The 22,806-nt window shown below is 54.3% G+C and overlaps 2 protein-coding genes across 2 annotated transcripts; both read right to left on the bottom strand.

The window, feature by feature from the left end:
- Positions 1 to 8,220: 8,220 nt before the first annotated feature.
- Positions 8,221 to 14,049, bottom strand: FGF8 (fibroblast growth factor 8). Its single transcript, XM_073241673.1, is given in 7 exon segments — positions 8,221 to 8,620; positions 9,472 to 9,578; positions 12,707 to 12,854; positions 13,529 to 13,605; positions 13,608 to 13,689; positions 13,691 to 13,763; positions 13,866 to 14,049. Coding segments are annotated over 7 exon segments (810 nt in total). The 5' UTR covers positions 13,898 to 14,049; the 3' UTR covers positions 8,221 to 8,329.
- Positions 14,050 to 19,296: 5,247 nt separating this feature from the next.
- Positions 19,297 to 21,517, bottom strand: NPM3 (nucleophosmin/nucleoplasmin 3). Its single transcript, XM_017674338.3, has 6 exons — positions 21,190 to 21,517; positions 20,799 to 20,884; positions 20,430 to 20,549; positions 20,223 to 20,316; positions 19,758 to 19,870; positions 19,297 to 19,664 (listed from the first exon to the last, which is right to left on the bottom strand). The coding sequence occupies exons 1-5, from the start codon at positions 21,500 to 21,502 to the stop codon at positions 19,767 to 19,769; spliced, it is 717 nt and encodes a 238-aa protein (XP_017529827.2). The 5' UTR covers positions 21,503 to 21,517; the 3' UTR covers positions 19,297 to 19,664; positions 19,758 to 19,766.
- Positions 21,518 to 22,806: the final 1,289 nt, after the last annotated feature.

The raw sequence follows: 22,806 nt of genomic DNA, 5'->3' as shown, positions 1-22,806 counted from the left end.
GAAATCAGCCTCCCCAGAGACTCTTCTTTTTCTCCAGGATCCTCAGGGTCCCTTTTAAGTGACATCATTGTCCAAACCTGGGCTTACTGGAACTTAGCTCAGCTGACCCAACCCCTTCCCCAGAGTCACTGCCCACAGCAGCAACCATTTGCTGGGAACCATTGTTAAGGCATCTGCTAGACACCTTATGGACTCCTGCAAACTCTAACCCTGCTGGCAGTTCTGTAAGGTGGCGTGTATTCCCCATCCTGCAGATGAGGAAGCTGTGGCTCCAGGAGGTGGACTGACTTCTGCAGTTTACACAGTTAGGGAGCCACAGAGCCAGGACTCAAGCTTAGTTCTGTCTGACTCCAAAGCCCCTACTCCTGGTCATCACTCTGAGCCCTATCTGATCTCTGGCTGCTCCTGTAGCCATTTCTCTTAATTCCTTCTGACTCTGCTGAGGTCTGCCACAAATTCCAGGGGTTGGGAAGAGTAAGAAAAGATTCCCTTTCCCTGCCCTCCCCTCGCTTTACCTACCCCACTGAGGTGATAAAAGTGCCCTCACATGGAGGCCTGCTTCCTGGCCAGGTTCCTGAAGAGGCCCTGCCACTAACACCAGACCCTCTCCTGCCTCACACACCTGTGCACACTCCCACTTTACTAAGTTCCCTGGGCAAAACAGCCATTCCAGCTACCGCATGCTCAGGCTCTGAACCCTCCCCACTCTCAGCACCAATCTCTGGCTCAAGCCTTTTGGGCGCAGCTCACTTGGCTTCCAGCTTTTGTCAGAGCCCCAGTGTGGATGAAATGAAAGTTCCTGTGGCCAGGATTCTCACCTGGCCCTGGTTGGCTAGTTCGCTACACAGGTGTGGGCAATAAGTCATTATTGACTCTATAAAGAGCTCTGCCCGGTGCTCTGGGTGACATGGGGACACAGCTGCAAGGCTGCAGGAGAACAGAGGCTGGAGTGGTAGCAGCACCGAGGATGGCTGTGTAGGTAGAGGCCCAGAGGCAGAGACCAGCTTGCTGCATGCAGACTCGCTCTGAGTGAACGAGATTTTAATGATTGACCCGCCACCTGGAAATAAAGTTGGGTATAACCCTTTCACCCCAAGAACATTCTACTGTCATTTCTTTGGTCACACTGAATCTATAGTGATCTTGCCCGGGGCTGAAACCCATTGGCAAGATACCCAGCTACCTGTCATGCCTCACTTGGAGTGCCCCTAGAAGCTACCTCTCCCTCCCTGGACTGCTAGTACCTCTCCTCATCTTCTGCTCTGCCCAGGACCCCCCAGCCCCACCCTCCAGTCCACCAGGGAGGATCAGGCCTGGCTTAATGGAAGTGGCTGGAACTTGAGCCCAAGGGAGAGAAGTCAGCCCAAACCCTCAGAAGCCTAAGACCCAGCGCCCTCCTGACCCGCCTCTCCTATCAGAACTGAGATCAGGCAGATCCTACATGGTGTATTACCCATGATGAATATTTTATGACTTGCTCTTCATCACTGAGGGCTGCATGGCCAGGAGGGGGAGGGTGAAGCCCAGGGACAGATGGGGCAGGGAGATGAGACGAGAGGGTATATGATGGTGTAGGTTGGGATGGGACAGGGGGCTTTTTCTGTGGAGAGACATTTAGTAAGAGCTGAGGTTTGTCAAATTGAAATGATTAAATGTTGGAGGCTGGAAACAGGAATCCAAGAAGGGAGAGGTTTTTGAGCCTGGGTGTTTGGGATCTGTGTGCCTGTGGGCAGACAGAGGGAGAGCTGGAATTTGGTGTTAGCCCTGGCTGCTCCCTCCTGTGAAAGTCACAGACTGGTTCTCTAAGCAGTTGGCTTGGGTCTCAGGGCCCGGTGTCCTGGCTCCTTGAGGGCTTGCCATTCTGCCACTCCCAGGCCCCAGGCCCAGGCATTTTCTGGTTCCCTGGGATCAAGGCAGTGGGAGGTGGCAAACCAGGCAGAGCTCTGTCCAGGATTCTTCTTGCCCCTCAAAGCACTGTCCAGTTTTGGCCCCTTGTTCTGAGCACCTCCAGCCAGACCCCAAGTGAGAGCCCACCTGATCCTTCGTGACTGGGGCCTTAATCCCCAAGTGCCAAAGCTGGCATCAGATAAGCCCTGATTCCCCCCTACCCCACCGCATCTTCCCCACCATCCACAGCCAAGGAAGAGAGGGAAAAGAAACACAGCTCCGTAGGCTGATCCATGGCCTCAGCTTATTTCATTATTACTGAGAAAGAGGCTGCAGGGACGTGGGCAGCAGGACCGAGCTGAGCCCTCCTCATATCTGCCAGCAGCTAGGAGGCGGCATGCTGAGGGGCAGCTCTGGGGCCTGCCCAGATGGACAGTTAGTTCTTGAGGGTCAGCAAGGATTCCAGAGGGGAAGAGGGGCAACTAAAGAGACCTTATTGGTACAACCCTGCACAGTGACATGGGACTTGGGGATCCCCCAGAGTTCCTTCCAGTTCCCCATCTGTCTTGCTACCACTTGCTCCTCCTCTCTCCTCTGCCCTCTCTGGCTCTTAATTCCCCTTCGCTCTTTCCTTTGAAGTCCCCTGGTTGCTATGGAAACCCAGTGGCAGGGAAGGAAGCAGAACTTTGGGAGGTTCTGGGACATGCATCCCAACAGGCCCAGCTTAAAGGCTCATCTGTCCAGGTTTCAGAGACATTTATTGCAGCTTGAGAAAATGAGGGTGACCCTGTGTCGGACAGCCATGGGTCTCCTTTTAGCAAGACTGCATGTCTCAATGGGCTCAGAGGGTCACCCATCCCAGGACCATCCTCAAGTCTCCCTGACCTTCAGGAATTTCAAGCCTGACCCACTTCCTGGAGACAGAGGACGTCCAACCCACCTCTCCACTCAACAGCCTCCAAATCTACTCTCATTTTATTAGTTGATCTTTAACCAAGTTTACAGAAACCCATGATACACCAGGCACTGTTCTAAGCACTGGATTTCATCAATAAACAAGTAAAAATCCCTGCTTTCTTAGGAGGGATAGACAAACCAAAAGCAAGTTAGTAAAAAACAAGACAATATCAGGTGGCAGTAAGAGTAATAAAGAAAATAAAGTGGAGAGTGACTGCAGAAATCTACATAATGAGCAGTCAGCCATCCAATGACCACCAGGAAAAAGCATTCTGAGGAGAGAGAACAAGTGCAAAGGCCCTGAGACAGATACAGCCTGGGTAGTTTGAGAGGCTGGCAGGGGTGCGGCCAGAGTGCAGCCTGTGAGAAGGAGAGTGATTAAGGGGTCAGGTTAGATAGGCAGCCAGTGGCCAGAGCATGGAAGGAACCACACAGGCCATGGAAAGGAGTTCAAATTCAATTCTAGATGTGGTGGGAGTAACATGATCAGATTTGTGTTTTGGAAATTCTGGCTACTGAGTACAGAAATGATCGTACGAGGATAAGAGAGTAGCCAGGAAGAACAGTTAGGGGCTTGTGGCCATAAGACAAGAGCTGATGACAGCTTAGAGCAGGGTGGTGGCCGTAGAGAAGCAGATGAGCAGAAGGGTTGGATCTGAGGTAAAGGCAGCAGGAAGGGAGGCAGGGGAAAGCTGAAAGAAGAGTCAAGTAAAACCACCCTGTTTATTGGCTACTTTCTCTTGATCCTGGGTTGGTGGCGGGTAGGAAGGAAGGAAGACAGTTGAGTAAAACTATTTCCAAACCCCACCTTAAGCGTCACGCTCTGAAATTGTTGTCTTTTTCCTAGATCATCAAGATACCACATTTCCCTGGTTTTCTTCCCACCTACCTCAGGGGCCATGCTTCCTTAATCTTCTTTGCTGCTCCCCCCTTGACCCTGACTTCTAGATGTTTGGAGTCTACCAAGCTCAGGCTGAGAGCTCTTCGCTTCTCCATGTTCACTCCCTAATAAATCTATTCCATCTCCTGGGCTTTAAAAATCATCAGTGCTGAATACTCCCCAAGTTATATCTTCACACAAGTCCTCTCCCCTGAATTCCAGACTCATACATAAATGCTACTCAACATCTTCACTTGAATATTTATTTAGTCAGCTCAGAGTTAACATGTCCAAAACTAAACTCCTACTCTTCCCATCCAAATCTGCCCCTCCTGGAATCTTCTCCCTCTCAGTAAATGTTCCCTCTATCCCTTCAGTTGCATAGGCTGGAAACCCTGAAAACCTCTCAACTCCTCTCCTTCTCTTACAGCCCACATCCAAATTCATCAGCAAATCCTGTCATCCCTACTTGCAAGAAAAAAGTCCAAAATTCCAGTCTCTTCTCACCACCTTCAAAACACTATTATCTCTTGCCTAGGTTACTACAGTAACTTCTTAAGTGGTCTCACATGTCCCACTACTATCTATTTTTCACAGAGCAGCCAAAGCAATCTTGTTCAACCTTCCTGCAGATCATGTCACTCTACTGCTCAATATCCAATGGTCGGCTGTCTCATTCAAGGTCAAAACTAAAATCTTTTCAGTGACCCTGCATGATCTGCCTGCCACCACCACCTCTTCTCTCTCTCTAGCCTCATCTCAGCTTCCAGCATTCTCTACCCCTCCCGTACCACACACCCACTGCCACACACCCCCATATCCTCCCTTCACTTTGCTCCAGCCTCACTGGCCACCTTCCTCTTCCTCTGATGCAAAAAGCTTTGCACCCTCTGTTCTCTCTCCTTGAGTGGCTCTTCCCCCAGGTGTCTGAATGTTTCACCTCAGTCAGGTGTCTACTCAAACATTAAGTTTTCGGTGAGGCCTCCTGTGACCACCCTATTTAAAGTTGCTACTACACTACCTTTCATGCTCATCCCCATCTCTGCATTTTTCTCTCTAGTGGTTGTCCGTGTCTAATATCCTATCTACCCTGTCCCCCGACTAGAATATGAGCTCCATAATGGCAGGGTTCTTGTCTCATTTCCTGCTTTGTCTCCTCTACCCATAACAGAGCCTATTCCATAATAGGCACTCAATAAATCGAATGAGTGAATGAAATTAGGGAAAGACCTACAGCCCTCAAGAGGCAGCCTGGGTCTGGGAAGTAAGACCTGATTCCCAGCACTAGCTCTGGCACTGACTGTGGGACTCCCAGGCCTCACGCTGTGGGTCTGTAGATGACAGAGAACTGCTTGGTCCTGTGCTGCAGCAGCATTCCCGAACAATGTGTGGTCAGAGCCACCCAGTGAGGGTGGATGGTAGGGATGGGCAGGACCTGGTGGAGTAAGAGGAGAGCATTCTCACTCATTCTCCTCAAGGCTTAGGTGGGGTCTGCTGGCTTTGAAATGAAAGGCCAGGTTCTGGCTTGGCCTTAGCAGGGCTGTGGGCTCCCAGGTGAGGGAGGAATGGGTAAAGGGGTCTGGCCCACCTGCTGGGTAGGGACAAGTGGAGGCCTGGGCACTGGGTCGGGGCTCCTGTTCATGGGGAGCTGGTTCCTCTGAGGACCTTGCCAGAAGTGCTGCTATAAGCAGAGGAAGGAGAGAGGCAGCAGGAGTAGAGACTGAGGAGAAGGGAGACTGGGAGAGGGCTTTCTGTGTGAGTCTCACCTGGACCCACACACAGGTCCTCGGCGAGCTCTGGGAAGTCAAGGGTCCCTGCAGGCCTCAGCCATCCCCAAGGGCCCTCACGGCTAGCACCCACTCTGAGACAGAGTGGCAGACCTTTTGGCTAAGGAAGCCCAGTCCTCCTCCCTTTTCTGGGCCTTGCAACAGCTCCCTGCTTGTTTTCCCTGAAATAAATGGGCTGAGCATATTGGGCCGGCAATAACCCCTTGAAATCAGTTGTTATCACAGTTAACAACCAGTTTGGCTTCAGTTCAGGCTGTTAACTATCAAACCACTAAGTGCCGGTAATGATTGATTCTTGGCCAGTTGCAGCTTGAGTGGGCTGTAAAACCCCATTAGCTAGGGCTCTGTGAAGGCAGTGACACAAAGATAAACAAGGTGATGGGTGCTCCAGCCCACCCTAGCCCCACTGCTCTGGACTCTGCTCCCATGAGTCCTGGCCTTGGGTCCTATAGGAAGTCAACCCCCTTCCCAAAGCCTCGAGCAGCCTCAAGGAGCATATCTCCACCTCTGCTTCCCCTACCCATCAGTCATCTCTCCTCCCTATAAGGCAGGTCTGGCTCTCTGGACAGCCGATCTCTTCTCCCTTGTCACAACTATGGCACAGTACAACCAGGGCATCCCTGGCCTGGGGGCTTCAGAAGTAGCTTTGGGCTAGCCAGTGACCAGCCTTGGCCCAGCTTGGCCCTACTTTGTGGCCAGGATCACAGGGCGGACAGCCTGACATTCCACCCCCCCAGACTCCCTCCTACCCTCAGGAATTGCTCTCAAACAAATGAAATGTGGGTAATTACTGGGTTGGGGGCTGGACAGGCGGCGGCCGTGCAGATGAAAGCGTTTCCTGGACGGTCTCTTCATTTGCATGGCATCAGAAGCTGCTCAGAAGGTGTGACTTTTCCCACAGTGAGACCCCAGCTCCTTGCACAATAAAGCCAGGCTGCTCACCAGAATTAATTAAAGGGGGAGGGGAGGGAATGGAGCAGAGGAGAAGGCATTAAGAGCTGGGGAAGCTGGAAGAGAGATGTCTAGAGACCCCTCCCCACAACCCCAGTGTCTATGCTCCAGGAGAAGCCTCGTCTGTCCCCAGAGCAGGCCAGAAGAGGTGTGTGGACAGACCCCAGGGTATCCCCAACCTCTCCAACCCAAGGCTTCCCACTAACCCCTGGAATTCCTAATCCACCTGGATGGCTTGAGCCTGCAACTCTGGGAGGCTCACATGGTTAGGAAGCCTTGGGGTTCCCTCCAACCAAAGACGGTCCCAAAGAACAGAGGTCCACAGGGAAGGGGATTCTGGATTGGCCCAGTGGCTGGATGGTGGGACCAGCCCAGGGGCATCCCCAAAGAAGGCAGTAGAAGTGGAAAGAATCCAAGGTGACAATTACGAAGACTGAGCCAGTTCCGCCCTCAAGGGGTCTCCTGCCTCCCAGCTCAGGCTCTTCTTCAGTGCGGGGTGATGCTACTCTCAACACTCCACATCCAAACCCACACCCCTTTGCCCCACCGTGACCTGCTCTACCGTCACCATAGCAGTCATCCTTCGTGGGCTAGTTCTTCTAACCTATTGCCCTATTACTGCTGCTTCTCCTTCAGGCCAGAGTTTGAGTTCTGTGCTTGGCCTGTGAGCTTCTCTTCCCACCCCATGCCCAGCTCCTCTCTCTCTAGGCCCCATCTCTCCAAGGTGGGTGCATCCTTTCCCTGGATGACTCCCTTGGGCCCTTCTGCAGCACCCGAGTTCCGCACCTTCTTCTCATGGCTTTCTATCCTGATCTCCCAAAGTTGACATTCTGTGTCACAACTGTCAACACCATCCTTGGTGACATGCCAAGGCATCCTCCTCTCCAACATGTCCCCACCTTGGACCTTGGCAAGTGCCCTTTTCTTTCATTTTTCTGAGCCTGACACTCAGTAAGAACTGACTCTGGCATCTCCTACCTGTCTCCCACACAGATCCAGGCACACACAGAGACACTTTTTTAAAGACTCACTGAATCCATGAGTGCAGCTCTGGTCCTAGCAGAGCCATCATTTCTGTCCCAGAGGTGGCCTGGGGAAGTGTTGGCAAAGACTCCTGTTAAGAGGTAGAAGGTCCATGTCTGAGAGCTCCCAGGGCCAGCTAAGAACCTGCTCTTGCCCCCTTCCCTGCTTCTTACCAGGAAAATCCCTCCAGTGACAATGACAGGCACAAGGTCTTACTCAGGCTCAGGGGAGGCTACAGTCAGAGCTGGTGCCTGATGTGCTGCATCTCCCAGCCACCTGCCAGTTGGGGCAGAGCAAAGGGAGGGCGCTGATCCCAGCAGGACTTACTCTCCAACACTCATTTTTAATACGGAAGTTAAATATTTCAGTCATTTAATAGCAACTAATACACAGCCACCCTCCATAGACACCCACCTTAAAAGACCTCATCCAAGACTAGACCCTTTCCTCCCTGTCCCCACCTGGGGGTGCAGCGGAGTCCCTGGCTGCCTGGGAGCCTGCCCTGCAGGTACTGGGGTCTTAGGATCCCTCTGCTGTACTTGAAAAAGCAGCCCCCTCCCAACCCCCTCAGGGAATCCCCCTCCAGGCCACTAACTAGCCTTCCCGAGAGTTAAGAAGACAGACACCACAGCCAAGTGGAATACAAAAATAGAGCCTCTCTTTTGTTTAAAAAAAAAAAAACCAACAGCAAACAAGTATGGACAACTAGAACTCAGGCCCCCCCAGCCGCGCCCAGCCGCGCCCAGCCTTCAGCAGCGCAGACCTCATCCGCTTGAGTTGCTCTCCAGCTCCCACAGGACGAGCGTCTCCGGGTTGGGAGCTGCGGGGAGGGGCCGGCGGGCGCCTATCGGGGCTCCGGGGCCCAAGTCCTCTGGCTGCCGCGCAGGCTGCGCGTGAAGGGCGGGTAGTTGAGGAACTCGAACCGCAGGCTCTGCTCGGTGGTGTGGTGGCCGCGCGGCAGCCGCTTCATGAAGTGCACCTCGCGCTGGTGCTGCCGCGTCTTCGAGCCCTTGCGGGGCCGGCCCTTGCGGGTGAAGGCCATGTACCAGCCCTCGTACTTGGCGTTCTGCAGGGCCGTGTAGTTGTTCTCCAGCACGATCTCCGTGAAGACGCAATCCTTGCCCTTACCGTTGCTCTGCAGGTAGGGGGGGCCAGAAGCGGCATTACTGGGCTCTGTCCGGGCCCCCCCCATCAGAAGCAGAGGACAGGCGGCCTCGGACAGCAGGTGGGCACCCCAGCAGATGGCAGGGTGGGCAGAAGCTGCAGCCTCACCCGCTGCCCAGGCACCGGCTCTCTAATCCCTCACAGCCAGCAGCCCACCCGGCAACTTCCTGTGCTCCCCGGCAGCAGTGACACATGGCTGTCTACGGAGGAGCTGGGCCCCAACACCGAAAGGCAGAGAGGGGGGTCCGGACCCTGCCTGCCTTGGCCTCCTGCCCACCAGTCTGGCCTAGGCTGCTAGCACCCGTTTCCCCACCTGCCCACCTCAGCCTCTCAGGAGTCCAGACCTGGCCCCAGGGCAGCCACCTTATGGGGGAGGGGAGGCCCTCCAGGAGACACTGAGCCCCAAGCTGGAGAAGCCCAGGAAGCGGGGAGCTCAGGGCTGAAGAAGAGCCGTGACTAATGGGGCCATTTTAGAGCTCGGCCGAGGGGCTGGGCCTGCGGCTTACTGAACATTCCAAATGCTGGTACCATGTAATTGGACATAATAGCAAAGCAATTTGGCGATTTGTTAAAAAGATATATGGAATTTACCTACCCCCCCACACCCAGCCCCTTCCCTAGCCTGCCTTCCTCCTCCTTTGCCTTTATAGCTTTTCATCTCTCAAGCAGTTTCTTTCTCCCTCACCTCCCCCCACAAACATTAGGGGACTCCAAGGTGGCCTTGGGAGTCACTGCCCACCTTACTGGGACCCTAGAAGAGCTCAGCCAGCCCAGCCCAAACCCCCTAGGCCCCAGGGTCCCCCCTTCCTTCTGGGGCCTCACCTTAGCAATTAGCTTCCCCTTCTTGTTCATGCAAATGTAGAGACCTGTCTCAGCTCCACGGACTCGAACCCGGCTCCCAAAGGTATCTGTCTCCACAATGAGTTTTGCTGGCAGGGAAGGTACAAGGATAGTTAATGGAAGCTCCTTGACCCCCACTGTTCCACATCCTCACCCCAACTGGTCCACAGACTAGTCACATCCCAGCACCAACTGCTCTAAGGGCAGGCTCTGCCTCCAGGCTAGCTACTAATGCGCTGCGCAACCCTGGGAAAGGTTAAGTCCCTTTTCTGCACCTCAGGCCCCCCTCACCTGGGTTTACAGAGGGAAATGGATGAGATCATGGTGTACAAACTGGGTTCTTCAGTTTGCGGCCATCAAACTGAAAACACCCTCTTTTAAGAACAGAGTAATAACTTTTATGTCAGGGCTTCACGAACAGAGTTCTGCTAATCAAGAGATTTCTTCTGCGGATCATTTCAACACAAAATATTCTGTGCACATGCTTCACATAGGCTTACAAACATCTGGGGTACAGTGGTGACTGTCAGTCCTGATGCCAATGTGAAAGCACCCTCTCCTGTGTCTGGCACTTCAGGTTCTCACAGCCTTGGCCCCACCCCTGCTCTGCCGAGAAGGCAATAGGGATGAGGACAGCTCTTCCAACACACGTGGCCCATAGCCACAGCTTTCCCAGGACCTCCAGCACCCGGAGGATCCTGCCTCTTCCCCTTGCTTTCCAGGAACCACAGTCCCCAGCTCCAGTGTTCAGAAATCAACTGAATAGTCTTTTTTCTTTCAACCTCCATCACAGCTGGACTTCTCACCCCAGGGACCAAACACTTTCTGTGGATGAGGAGGGGAGAATATCAGGTGTGCTTGCCTCTCAGTCTGGAAAGCAGAGATACAGGCTGCTGAATTTTGTACCTTCTTCCTCCACCTCTTCCCCTCCCCTTAGATAGCCAACGGGCCGCAGAAGTCCCGGCCCCTTACACTCTGCATAACTCCTCCTTTTGAGGCTGTCCCCAAGAAGGCAGTAAGGGCTGACTTAGCTGTCTGGGATGGGACAGAAGGGGCTGGTCTCCTGCCCTCTCTACTGTAGACCCAGCCTTTTCCCTTGAGAAAACAGTTCTGAGACTCCCAGGGCTGCCTCCCAACCTGTATTGATAAGGTGGCACATTCTCTGTCCCTGAAATGAGCTGCTTGGGGCAGGGGGGGTGGAAGATGGGCACCAAGGTGAGCAGGGCAGCCCCCACTGCCCAGCCTGTGACCACCCCTCTTCAATAAACACAGAACTGGGACTCAGTGGCCAAGTCCTCAGTCAGGCTCCAAGTCAGCCAGGGAAATGCAGCTGTCATCTCCCCTCCCACCCACCTCCTCCTGGACCCAGCCAGTCCGCTCGTCCCTCTCCTGGTCTGCCTTCCAGAGCAAGGAGCAGCTGCTTTTAAGGGCCAAGAAGGACACTGACTGGAGAAGGGGCAAGAAGATCCTCTCTGAGAATTCTGGCCAAATGGAACAGAGAGGGATGGAGCAGACCTCTCTCTTCCTTCCCAGGGCATAAGGAAGTAACCAGGAACTTTGTGGCTCTCCCCCAGACTCTTCTTGTCCTGGCTGCATACCCTAGCCTCTGCTTTTGGGGCCCGGCAGCAGGCAGGGACCAGAGAATCTGGGAAGCCTCCTATACTTCTAAGGAGAGAAGTGGGCATCAGACCTCTGATGTTGGAAGTTCCTCCACAGCCAGCTCAGCCCTCCTCTTCTCCCCTCAATACCCAAGGATGCTAGACCATTTGCTCCAGTGGAACAAACCCAGGAGGAGCAAGACATTCATTCCCTCTCCTAGGAAGCTGAGAAGGGCAGCATGCAGACAGTTTGGAGGGACAAAGGGACTGTAGCCTGGCCCTGCCAGCCCAGTGGGGGAGCTTGGCCACCAGGCAGGCTGCCCCTACCTCACCACAGAGAGCCCCCACTCTCCTTCCTGGATGGATCTGGGGAGCTGGGGCCGCAGTTTACAGCGGCTTTCCCGGCTGGGCTTTTGGAAAGCTTAACATTTTCAAACCTATTCTTCCACCCCAGTGACAGATTTATCCCAGGAAAATTATGTCTCCTTCTCCAGCTTTGAAGGGAAGTCAGCTACGTCGATGCAGAAAAAATGCAGTGAGACATACTCGATCCCCCAAACTGGCTCGAGAAGAGGAGAAAGTATTCAGGAAATGTTAAAAAAGGTGAAAGTAAGAAGAGTTTTAATCGCTCTGCCAGACGCGGGGGTCTCTCCAGAGATTCATAGAGAACAATCTTGAACCTCTTTTTTAACATTTACAGACTTGCAACTCCTTTCAAACTCCACATCTGAAAAAAGGCTCGTTCTTTTTCTGTTTTATATCATTCTTCATTTTTCTTCTTAGCTCTTAAAATGCCTCACCTTTTTATTACATTTTAATAGAGTCTTCCCTTCTCCTTTCATGCTTGTTTAACTTGGTCATTATTTAAAGGTTTTTAAACTCACAATAATCACTCTCTAAAAACAACACCTACTGCCCAGAGGGCTTGCTTTTCTCTTGGTATGTCCAGGACTCTGGAAATTGGCCTTGTTTCAAGGCAGGAATATTGAATGTTTTAGAAATCAATCAGTCCTCAGCCTCTCTGCCCTGCAGTAGCTCCCTGTACTCACCACCCCACGGGAGTCGGGAGCCCCGCTCGGGTTCCTGGGTAAGTGGAGCAGAGAGGGCCCCTTTCCAAGCTTAGTCCCCATGTGTAACTGACCCTTCTGATCAAAGTACTTAAAGCTCCACAGCATCCCCCCAAGTTGGGAGAGTTGGGGTGATTTCTCTCCCTTTTCTTTCCCAACTTTTCTTATGTGGGCCCTGGTGACATATCCTCTTTCAAGAGCTTCCCTTAAACCTGGGCCTCCTCCTCCTGAACCTTCTGCCCTCACCTGCAGCTGGGGAGGGGTATGTGAAACAGGGAGGTATAAAGGGAAATTCCTGGATTCATTCATTGCTGGGCAGGGAAGGGGCACCTGCGGGCCAAGTACTCCCTAAGGTCCCTTCCCTAGCCCTGTCTGCTCCAGCTGATCCCCAAGATGCTTTTTTGCCTTAACTCCTTCGCTTCTGAGCTGAGGAGCCTTGGCCCTCTGGCCAGAGCAGATGGGGCTAGTGGGTCCAGTCACAGCAGGCCAGCCAGGGGAAGGGGCTATGTTCCACAAGCTAACTTTGCTCTGCCTCATTGCAGCTCGCCTTACCAAAGGGGTCCCCGTCTTCTGCCATGGCATTGATGCGCTTGTTGGCCAGGACCTGCACGTGCTTCCCGCTGGTGCGGCTGTAGAGCTGATAGGTCCGGATGAGGCGGCGGCTGAGCTGATCGGTCACCAGGCTCTGCTCCCTCACATGCTGTGTAAAATTAGGTGAGGACTGAACAGTTACCTTTAGGAAATTGAAAAATACACAACACGCCATTATAATGCTACTCTGCCCAGGGGCCCAAGAGGCCCCCATTGCCCTGTACCACCCTCCAATGTCCCAGGCAGCAGGCAGGGTCTGGAGATCCTCCCAACATGCCAGATCAGTCCCCAACCCCCACCAAGGTAGGCTGGGTGGACCCAGTCTAACTCGAATGAGCCTGGGATGGGGAAGGATCTGGACCCACCTGTTGGGAAACAACCCAGACACCCTGCCAGCTAGAGACAGGGAAGCAAGCTCCCTGTCCAGCACAGGGCTCCCCCTCCTCAGGCCTTCCTAGAAGAGCAGGGCGCTCTTAAGCAGAAAGGCAGCGCTACCCGACCCCTGACATTTATAAAGACAAATTTACGGAGCAAATGTGAGCGCAAGGAGCCTAGGCACCTGATCTTTCTGCCAAACCCGCCACAGGTCTCCCTAGAGGGCCACAGAGAGGGTCCCTCCTATACTGGGGGCAGTCACCGAAACTTCTGACAACGAAAGCCCCTGACTCCAGCTGCCTCCATCCTGTGGCAGTCTATAGAGTTCCCCATCCACCCTAACCTGGCTGGGATGCGTAGGAGACAGAGCTGGACTCTGAGACGTTGGGTTCCTGCCTCGCCACTCACTAGCTGTGTGAACTTAGGCAGGACGCTGCCTCTCTGTTCCTTAGCTCCTCCTCGGGGGTAGTTCAAGGCTGAATTCTAAGGTTCCTTCCAGCCCTGCCGCGCTGGCCGCAAGGTCAGTCCTCATGCTCCTGCCCGATCTTGCCAACCGGCGTCCCCGGTTCGCCCGCCCGGCCCCCGCCTCTGCGCAGTGCGCCTTACCTGGGCTTGCAGGCAGAGAACCAGCAAGTGCAACAGCCTGTGGGAGACAAAAGCGGGCGGGAGAGAGAAGGGCGCGGGGTAAGCGGAGAGGGCGCGACGGCGCGGGCCGGGCGGGGACGCGGGCGGCGGCGGTACTCACAGGCAGCTCAGCGCGGAGCGGGGGCTGCCCATGGCGCGCGGCCCGGGGAGCACGGAGAGCCCCAGAGGGATCACGCCGGCCCGCGGGCGGCCACGAGGGACAAGACGAAGGCGGCGGCGACCGAGGAAGGCTCGAGGGCGAGAGCCCAGCGGCGATCCCGACGCGGCTCCGCGGGTCCCGTGGAATGTCGAGCTCGCCGCGCCGCGCCGTGCCGCGCTGACTCGCTCTGCGCCGCTGCCAGAGCCGGTGGCCGCTGGCTGCTTAGAAGCCGGAGCAGGCGGGAGGGTAACGGGCCGGCAGGGTGGGTGGGTAGGTGGGAAGGGAGGGGGGGGGGTGGGGGCGGGGGGCGCCGCACCGGGCGCGAGGGGGGAGCGCGGGGCGGGCGGCCGGAGCCCGCAGCCCCCGGCTGGGAGCTGGGGCCGGGACGCAGCCCGGGGCGGGGGCGGGGCGGACCGGGGCGGGGCGGCCGGCGGGTCTGGGATTGGGGGTCTGGGCTAGGGGAGGGGTCTGGGGACCCGCGGGAAGGGCCGGGGCGGCCCGTGGGGGCGCCTCCCCCAACCCGGGCCAGACCCCTCGCGCGCTCTTGGGGTCTGGACACACAAGAATGGGGGGCGCCTCAGGCTGCCCGCTCGGCTGGAGCTTCCTAGACCGCCAGTGAGCCTGAGTCGCAAGATGCCTAGTCTCCACTGTGGGGTCTGCTTTTGCCTCAGGCTACGCGGTGTGTTCTGGAGCCACCTACTGTGTGCTTGGGCTCCGTGCCCCCTGGAAGCAACTGCTAACGCTGCTATGAATGGCTGTGCGCTCGTCTCAGTGCATGCGTGTGCGCCGGGTCCCCGACCCCCCATCTTTATGCTGAGAACCCCTTCCTGCAGTTTTCAGCTGTCTCGCTCAGCCTCGAAGAAGGCCTTGCTAGGGAGAAATGTCTCCTTGCCTTCCCTCCCCATCATCACCATCACCCCTGCCCCTGTCCCCCACACACTAGCCTCAAGCTTGAGAGGAATTATGAGCCACTGATATGGGTGAGCCCAAAGGTCTCTGGCAGGACCCACAGTCATTGCTGCTCCCCCAAAGCACCAGGCAGAGGGAGCAAAAATAACTGCTCTCAGCTGCTTTACCTGGGGAAGAGACTTAAATCCAGGCTGCCCAGACTGTCCTGAGAGTTCCATTATTTGTGCACTTACGAAGTATTTACATGCCTTAACAGATATTAACACACCTAGTGTGTACTAGACATAGAATGGTGTTTTGTGACAACTGCAGGGTGCAGGGGAAGGGTAACGAAAGAAGGTAGGGACTTGTCTAAGCCTTCCCCACCCCTCATTGCTTCCTGCCAGGTGCTTCTGGAAACCCTAACCCATGGTGCTTCTTCGGGAGCAGCCTGGGTGGGCAGAAGTGCTCTGGGATAGATATTTCTGAGAGCAGGTGGAGCCACTGGTGCCCTAGCCAGCTGTTGCCTTCACCCACAAACTCCCTTGCCCCACTGGCCCCCCATGTCCTTGGGAGTTGGGCTGGAGGGGCTGGGATGAAGCCATCAGGCCAGAGGCAGCAGGCAGGCCCTTGACCAGCAGCCCAGCCATGTTCTGCCTACTTTCCCTTTCTCTGTGCTCCACCTTCCTACCTTTCCCACTTGCAGCCATAACGCTAACTTAGCAGTGTACAGATGGAAAACAGAGTCAGAGGACTTGTCCCAAGATCTCAACCTTCTTCAGAGAGGAAGATTTCCTGAGCCTACCTGTCACTCCCCTCCAGGAGTCTGTTCACTCATCTGGTTCTTGCCAGACAGACCCTCAAGAAAGGACCATGTCTTACTAGCTTGAAACTTGCAGCTCATGGCACAGAGCAGGGCAGGGTTGTTCTACAATTAGTATTCAGTGAATGAATAATGAATAATGGCTGAGCATTTCGATCTCAGATGAGAGGCTTCCAGAGGAAGACTGCCTTCCCCCTTCCCCCAACAGTTAATAATCATAGCACCACCATTTACGGAGCACTTACTTGCTAAGGCTGGACTCGCACTGTTTCCTTTCAACCCCATTAAGAAGTGCACCCATTTGTGGGGAGACTGGTGAGGTGGGCTCCAGTGCCCGCAGCCCAGCCCAGCTCTTTTCCTTATTGCATGCACTCTTCTTAGAGGCCTGCAGGCTATTTGTTGAATGTCTACCTCCCCAGCTGCACTGCTTCAAGCAGGCAAGATGCTCACCATTTTAACCTCATGCCCTACATATAGTAGGCCCTTGAAAATGTTTACTTGTGTGCATGAATGAATGAATGAGTGAGTGGAGAAATGGAGAGCAAAGGATGGAAGGGCCTTCTTCCTACCAGGGACCCAGCCCCCTGAAAATAGTCTGATGAGAACAGCAGGGGTCAGGGCATCCAGGCCATCCTTAGTATGTATAGCCCTGGAGTCACCCTAGGCACCTGTTCTTCCCTGGAGTGGGGGTAGAAGGCTAGAGTACCTAGCTCAGACCAGGGTCCAACCCTGGTTCTGGAGTTCCCAGAAGGTTCTGAAGGCCCTGGGCTGAATTTCAATAATCTTAACTCACCTTCCTCCTTCTCTCCCAGAGGGGATGAGCATCTGGGGCCTAAAAGTGTGGCCAGGGTTTTAGACCTACACCTTAAACTCTACCTAGGGACCTCTACAGAACCAGAATTCCTTCACATTTGGAGAACTTTCTCCAAACTGGACCCTCCCAAATTGGACCCTCATCAATTTGGGAGGATTCTTCTCATCTCCCCAAAAGTCTGTGTCTCTAGAGGGTGTGTGAAGGTGGGGACACCTCTGCATCAGACAGTGGATACTGAGAGGGCACGCCCCATGAGTGACGGAAATATTCCGGTAGGGGCCAGCAGGCCTCTCTCTCTCTCTCTCTCTCTCTCTCTCTCTCTCCTCTCCTCTCTCTCTCTCTCTCTCTCTCTCTCTCCTCTCTCCCCCCCCCCCCCTCTCTCTCTACCTCTCTCTCTCTTTCTCTTTCGCGCACGAGCGCGCGAGCGGTCTTTCCCTCGCTTGCTCACAGCCCGGCCAACTCGCTCCTTCCTTTATCTTATCAAAGCCCCGTAATTACAATTGCTATTTTGTTTCCTTGAATGTGCAATCAGAGCTCCCTGACCCTGAATAGGGAGCGCCTGTCAACCTGATCGCTGAGTGACAGCCCGGCCACCTTTCCCGGCGGCCCTCACACTCTGCAAACACAAATACGCACACACGCACACACACACTCCCTCGTCTTTTGCAAACACAAACACACACTCCTCGCCAACACAAACAGCCCCTCTCCTCAGACACGCCCTCGAGGGGACCCAAACACACATCTTCAGCCTCTTTCCAAACGCATCCCTCGCCCCCCCGACCAACCCAGGGCTGCTCAAATCCACACCATCCGGCGCAGGCCTCCAGGACTGCGGTTCGTTCCAGCGCGCGCCTCCTGCACCCGGCGTTCAAAGCGCCGCGAACTCTCCGCCAATAGCTCAAATGCAAATCGCCGAGGCAGTTTTAAGCACCTCGGGCCCCAGTCTGGGAATCGTTCCCGTTCGTCCCCCAAATATACTCATGCCCCTCCTCCAGCGGTCTGCAAACCCCTTCCTTAATAAGCCTTCGGCCCTCATCGCTCAGAGGTCAAAGTGAATTGGCAGCGCTCCTACTGTGCGCTGACAGCGCAGAAATGGGCATCGGGGAGAGACAGGGGCAGGGAAGGAGCAAAACAATTCCTAGCTCTGTCCGCGCGGCGCCCCATCGAGCCAGGAAACTCCTGGCGAAGAGGCAGATTAGGATTGGGTCCCACTGAGGGCAGGAGCGCCCTCGGCGCCGGACAAGGCAGCAGGGTGGCCCTCCAAAACAGTCAAGGCACACAAAGAGCGATCCGCGACCTCGCGCGGGGGGCCACGCGCCGTGGTCAATGGGTTAGCTGGGGAGGCTTCCCGCAAAAGATTACTGTTGGCTGCATTCAGGCTGTCTCCGGTGCCTCCAACCCACCACGTGTCAAAGACTTTTGAGGCTATAGGCGAGAAGAGGAAGGGAAGGGCTCTAATAGGAGCACGTTCCGTGAATGAATGAACGAACGAAGTCAGCCGTTGTGACTAATTCCCTAGCTTTCCACCTCAACTTCGGCCGCCCAGAAGCCTGGAGCCCCTAGTGCAGTGGCATGGGGAGGCGCATGGTCTCAGGCGGCTTCAACCTCGCCCACTAGAGGGCACCAACTCCACCTTCCCCCTCCCTTCTCATCCCTTGCCTTGGGTAGGTGAATGGCCCCATGCCTGGCTGTCCCCTCTATCGCAGTTCCAGGTGGGAACAGGTCCAGAAAGTCTTCCTGAAGAGGAGAAAGGGGCCTGGGACCCTGATCACTGCAACACAGAGGATTGTTTTTCTTCATCCTCAACTTGAGGAAAAAGGGAGCTTAAAAATTGGACCTCTCACACCACAGCGAGGAGGGAACTTTCTATAAAGATGTGTTGAAGAGTTAGTGCTTTTCAGTGTTGTGGGGGCACTCTCCCCATAGTTTTTACTCACCTGCCCCAATACTAGCTAGCCCCTTAATATTATATAGGAACCTCTCCCACTTGTTCACCCATTTGCACAGCAGTGGGTGTGGGAGGGAATGGGCCTGGCCCCACTGGGTACTATCCTCTGTCCATCTTCAGTATGTCTGGCCCCAGGCTGTCTCAGGAGGTAACCTTTTGTTTGTTTGTTTGTTTGTTTGTTTGTGGTCATTGAGGCAAGCCATCAACACAGCTGCTGAACTGCTGACCCTGGAATTGGTCACATACACACTTATCCTCAAATCAGACAACATCCCTTTCTCTTCCTGGCACAGTTAACAGCCAAGTCCCAGAACCACCTGATTCCAAGTACCAGAGACCCCCCTGACCAATAAGTGTGCTGGTAAGCAGTAACCCCTTATCCCAGGAAGCTGAATCCCAGAGGCCCCTCTCTGCCCCCATATGCCAGGCCACCCGGATTCTGGTTTCCCTGTCACCCAATCTAGCCAGCCCCCTCCATCTGGCCCCCGGAATCAGGTTTCTAAGGGGCCAGACCAGCTCAGAGCTGACCTGCAGGACTGTAAGGAGCAAAGACTGCCTCCCTCACAGGCCCTCTCATGGGGCTAGGGATGCACATTCCTTGGGCTGCTTAAGCCACCTTATCTGCCCCCCTGCCCATCAGCCTGAGTGCTGACAGAGGCCCAGACCCCTTGTTTGGATGCTGATAACCTCCTGGGAAGGCCCTCCCCCACCTGTAGGGACTGGGAATAGGGTTGGTGTTGGGAGGTCCTCTTCTAGCGAGGCAGCTGGGGCCCAAGCCTGGCTTGGCCCTGGGAATAGTAGTATCCCACATTTCCCCACTCAACTCCAGGTCCAGGGCCACCCTCGGTGCTGCCACAGTGCCACCTGGTGGTCCCTAGGGGAATGCCACCCCAGCAGGGAAAGAAGCACAAATGAGTTGCAGAACACCTCCACACCACTTTATTTCAACCTTTATCCAAAAATGTACAAACTATTTTTTTTAAAGTGTAGTCCTGAGCTTCAGATGCTGACCTCCAGCCTCATAGGTAAGTGGGGAAAAAGGAACAGGACAGAAGTACAGAGTTCCTCTTACTCCCAGAGAAAAGGGAAGCCCCAGGCATGGTATAGGATTAGAAGACTACCAGGGCTCTATGGAGAATGGGATTCCCTCTCTCCTAGCACCAGGCCAAGACTCTCATCCCACTCCATCCCAACCCTCCTCTTCAATGGAGAAAACACACTTAAAATTCTTGAAACTTGTACAGGAACATGGTTCATGGCACATGTGGAAGGCAGCTAGCTGACCTGAGGAGAGCAAACAAAGGATCAGCATCTGGGCTGTCACCTGCTCCTCCTGTCTCCTTCCAGGCCCTGCTGGGCACCCCTCCCCCTACTCACCAAGGAGGACTAGGGTCTGCCCCCTTGCTTCTTGGCAGGCATGATAGGACACAACTCAGCTTCCTCCTCCTCACTCCCCTCTTCTTCCTCAGAAACATCATTGCTTGTAGTAACTAGTGAACACACAAGCAGTAAAGGAGGGGAGAAAAGATTAAATCAAACCACCTTCACACCACATATTTATTCATGGTCTCTGATGCTAGGCTTTCAGGGACCCTAACCTCCCAGAACTTATGATCTACACGGGAAGAACCTGATACTAAACTACGTGACAAAGAGCCAGATCCTGGAGAAGCTGGGACAGGTTCCATGAAGGAAGTAAGCTTGATTAGAATATAAAGTAAAGGACACATCATGAAGGGGCTGTATGGGAACTGTAATGAGAGACAAGGCTGGGATGAGGCAGGAGTGTGGAGTAGGGGGGACACCTGATAGAGTCCACTGGAGGCAAAAGAGAGGGCTCACCAATCTGGTGCCGCCCAGTGATCCTCACAGGACCAGAACCTGACTTCAGGCGGAAGGTTACAGGCGGTTGGAGCTGGAAGTCATCCAAGCTGAGCTGGGGGGAAGACAAGAATGAAGGCTGGGACTACTGGCCTACCCCATCTTGTGCTGAATCTTGAAATTCTCGATTCCTATTTCCCAATTCCAAGGTATGGCCTGGGAACTCACCATGGGCTGGCAGGACAACTTGAGGTTGGCCACAGGGACTGCAATCTCCTGGTGGTCATGGTTCCGAGCCACAACTTCTACCACATTACACTCATCTTTGGCCCCATCGGTGAGGCAGAGCTAGGAGGGTAACAGAGGGCCTCGCCGTCTCCCCAAGCATGGGTTGACACCACAATGGAGGCATCTACCCTAGAACTGCCCAGCCTCAAGGGAGTCCCTGGATCACCTGGGCAGGGGAGCAGCCCATGCGAGGGTTAGGCAGCGTCAGTGACTCCCACTTAAGGAGGACAGGTGGGTGGACGGGTGGAGACCCAGCAATTGCCAGCTCAGGTCGAGTACTCACTACCTCTCCCCTTCCCGATCTCTCACCATGGTCAAAGCCAGCACGTGCTCCACATCCTCCTCCTCCTCTACCTTAAAAGTGAAAGAGCGGGTGTGGCCGGAGAGCTCACAACCTGGAAGAGATGAGGAGTTTGTGGGAGTGTGCGGCAGAAGCTGGTGGGGGCGGTGGGGGAGCCAGGCGGGCGGTGTTCTCCAAACCTGTTAGGTGCTGCCAGGAACTGAGCCATTTACACGGCCTTCTCAGGAACACGTAGGCGTTCGGCCCTAGGCGCCCCCGCACATCTGGGTCAGGGTTCTCGCTGCCCCTTCTCGAGCTGCCCTGTGCCAGGCCCCCTTGGCTCCCACCCAAGTCGTGCACCCACCTGCATTCTTCTTCCTCAGCCCCAGCACCACCCTCAAACCCTCTTTCCCTCAGTACCGAAGAAAAAGCTGTCCATGGTGACTGGAGCCGAGACCCGCAGACCCCCGCCGTCCCCGGCCCGAGCTCGGCTCCCCGGGCTGAGGGAGGTTGAGGATGCCGTGGTTCGGTCGGCCATGCTGCTGGCGCCGTCTGAGAGCCCCGCCCCCGACACGTAGAAAGCCGCGGACTCCCAGCCGGCCCCAGCCCCGCCTATTAAAGTAGACGCTCGCGACTCAGAAAAGGGACCTAGAGGTGACCGAACCAGGGCTGCTTCGCCCACGAGTCCGCGGCCTCTACTCAGGCTTGTGTCGAAACCCCCGAGAGTTATCATCACAGAAGCATGGATTTGGGATTAACGTCCTTGCTCATTCCATGACCAAGGCTGAATGTCTATTATCTAAGTGCCTCCCGTTCTCCCAACCCAGTGTACGCTTTCGTCAAAGGGAGAATAGATATATAAATGGTAACCTTTCTCCCCCGCAAAGGCGAGTTCAGGCCAGAGTCTCTTAGAAAATCAAATGGACTTAATTGCCCTTGCTCCAAAAGAACCCGGAGCCTGAAGCAAAGACTTTCTGCCACGGTATATTCTACTCAAGCCACTTCCTCCTCCCCTAGATATATCATATCCTTCCTGTTCTAAAGAACCCTGCAGTCCACCATCCAGATGGTGTATCTGGTTGAGCTTTAGATACTGGATCTTGCTAGCAACGGACATCAGCTCAAGTGTGGGACTGACCGCTGCTCCTAGCAGCGAAATACAAGTTTACGAATCGCCCACAAATATCCTTCCGCCTTCCGCCCTGGGCTCCTATGTTTCCCCCAGTCTTTCACCTTTAGATTAAAGAATCAGGCAAACTGTGTTCCTTATTCTATAGATGGTGAGCACTCACTCAGGTTCTGTGGTCGAGGTGCCTTGGCCAAGAACTAGTCTACTTTCCTTATCCTTTGTCTTGCCCATGAGGAAAATCTGGAGGCTTTTTACTGGAGATAGGAGTGGGGTAGGACTACCTTCAGGATCCAGTTCCTAACTTGGAACAGCTGTGAAGGGGAGGAATACTTGCTTGTAGGTGAGGCAGAAAGGGCAGGAGAAAAGGTAGGAGGCAGGAAACAAGGTAAGTAGTTTTACACAGCACAGGACAGACATTCACTTCAAGTTTTATTTTGCCTCTTGCATGGTCTTCAGATTATTTTACAATTCGTTTTCTACAGGAACCAGGCTGTGATCTAAACAATGAAATGTCATTTCAACCTTAATAAATATTCATCACAGAAGAGGGCATACATAGCACTTTATGATCCTATTGTGATGAAGGTAGAGGCCTGGACATGTTTCATAGTGAGCATCTGTGACCAGAAGACCAGCCATAGTGATTACTAAAAGCCAAGATAAAAGTCACAAGCAAACTTCCTAAAAATCCCAATTCCATAGGAGGTTGACCTTGAAAAATCTTCCAAGGAAAATGCTACAACTGTCCACTAAGTACACTAAATGTACTTACAGAGAAAACCAAGTGACATTAAGCCATTTTGAACAACTACCTTGCAGAGATCTTCCCTTCACCTCAGCTCCTGAAAACAAACTTGGTTCCAGCTTTCTAATATACCGTATCTCTATCATTAAAGGTTTCTACCCTG

Source organism: Manis javanica, chromosome 7, assembly GCF_040802235.1.
Source record: "Manis javanica isolate MJ-LG chromosome 7, MJ_LKY, whole genome shotgun sequence".
NCBI lineage: Eukaryota > Metazoa > Chordata > Mammalia > Pholidota > Manidae > Manis > Manis javanica.
Note: the sequence above shows the minus strand (reverse complement) of the source record. Positions and strands in the feature narration are given on the sequence as shown.

What these genes read in the sequence shown, in the direction of transcription:
- NPM3 (XM_017674338.3), bottom strand. Translation starts at nt 21,502, where the DNA reads ATGATAACTCTCGGGGGTTTCGACACAAGCCTGAGTAGAGGCCGCGGA. An exon ending in AGTTGTCCTGCCAGCCCATG is followed by an intron (nt 20,317 to 20,429) that starts GTGAGTTCCCAG and finishes TCTTCCCCCCAG; the next exon opens with CTCAGCTTGGATGACTTCCA. An exon ending in CACTGGGCGGCACCAGATTG is followed by an intron (nt 19,871 to 20,222) that starts GTGAGCCCTCTC and finishes TGTGTTCACTAG; the next exon opens with TTACTACAAGCAATGATGTT.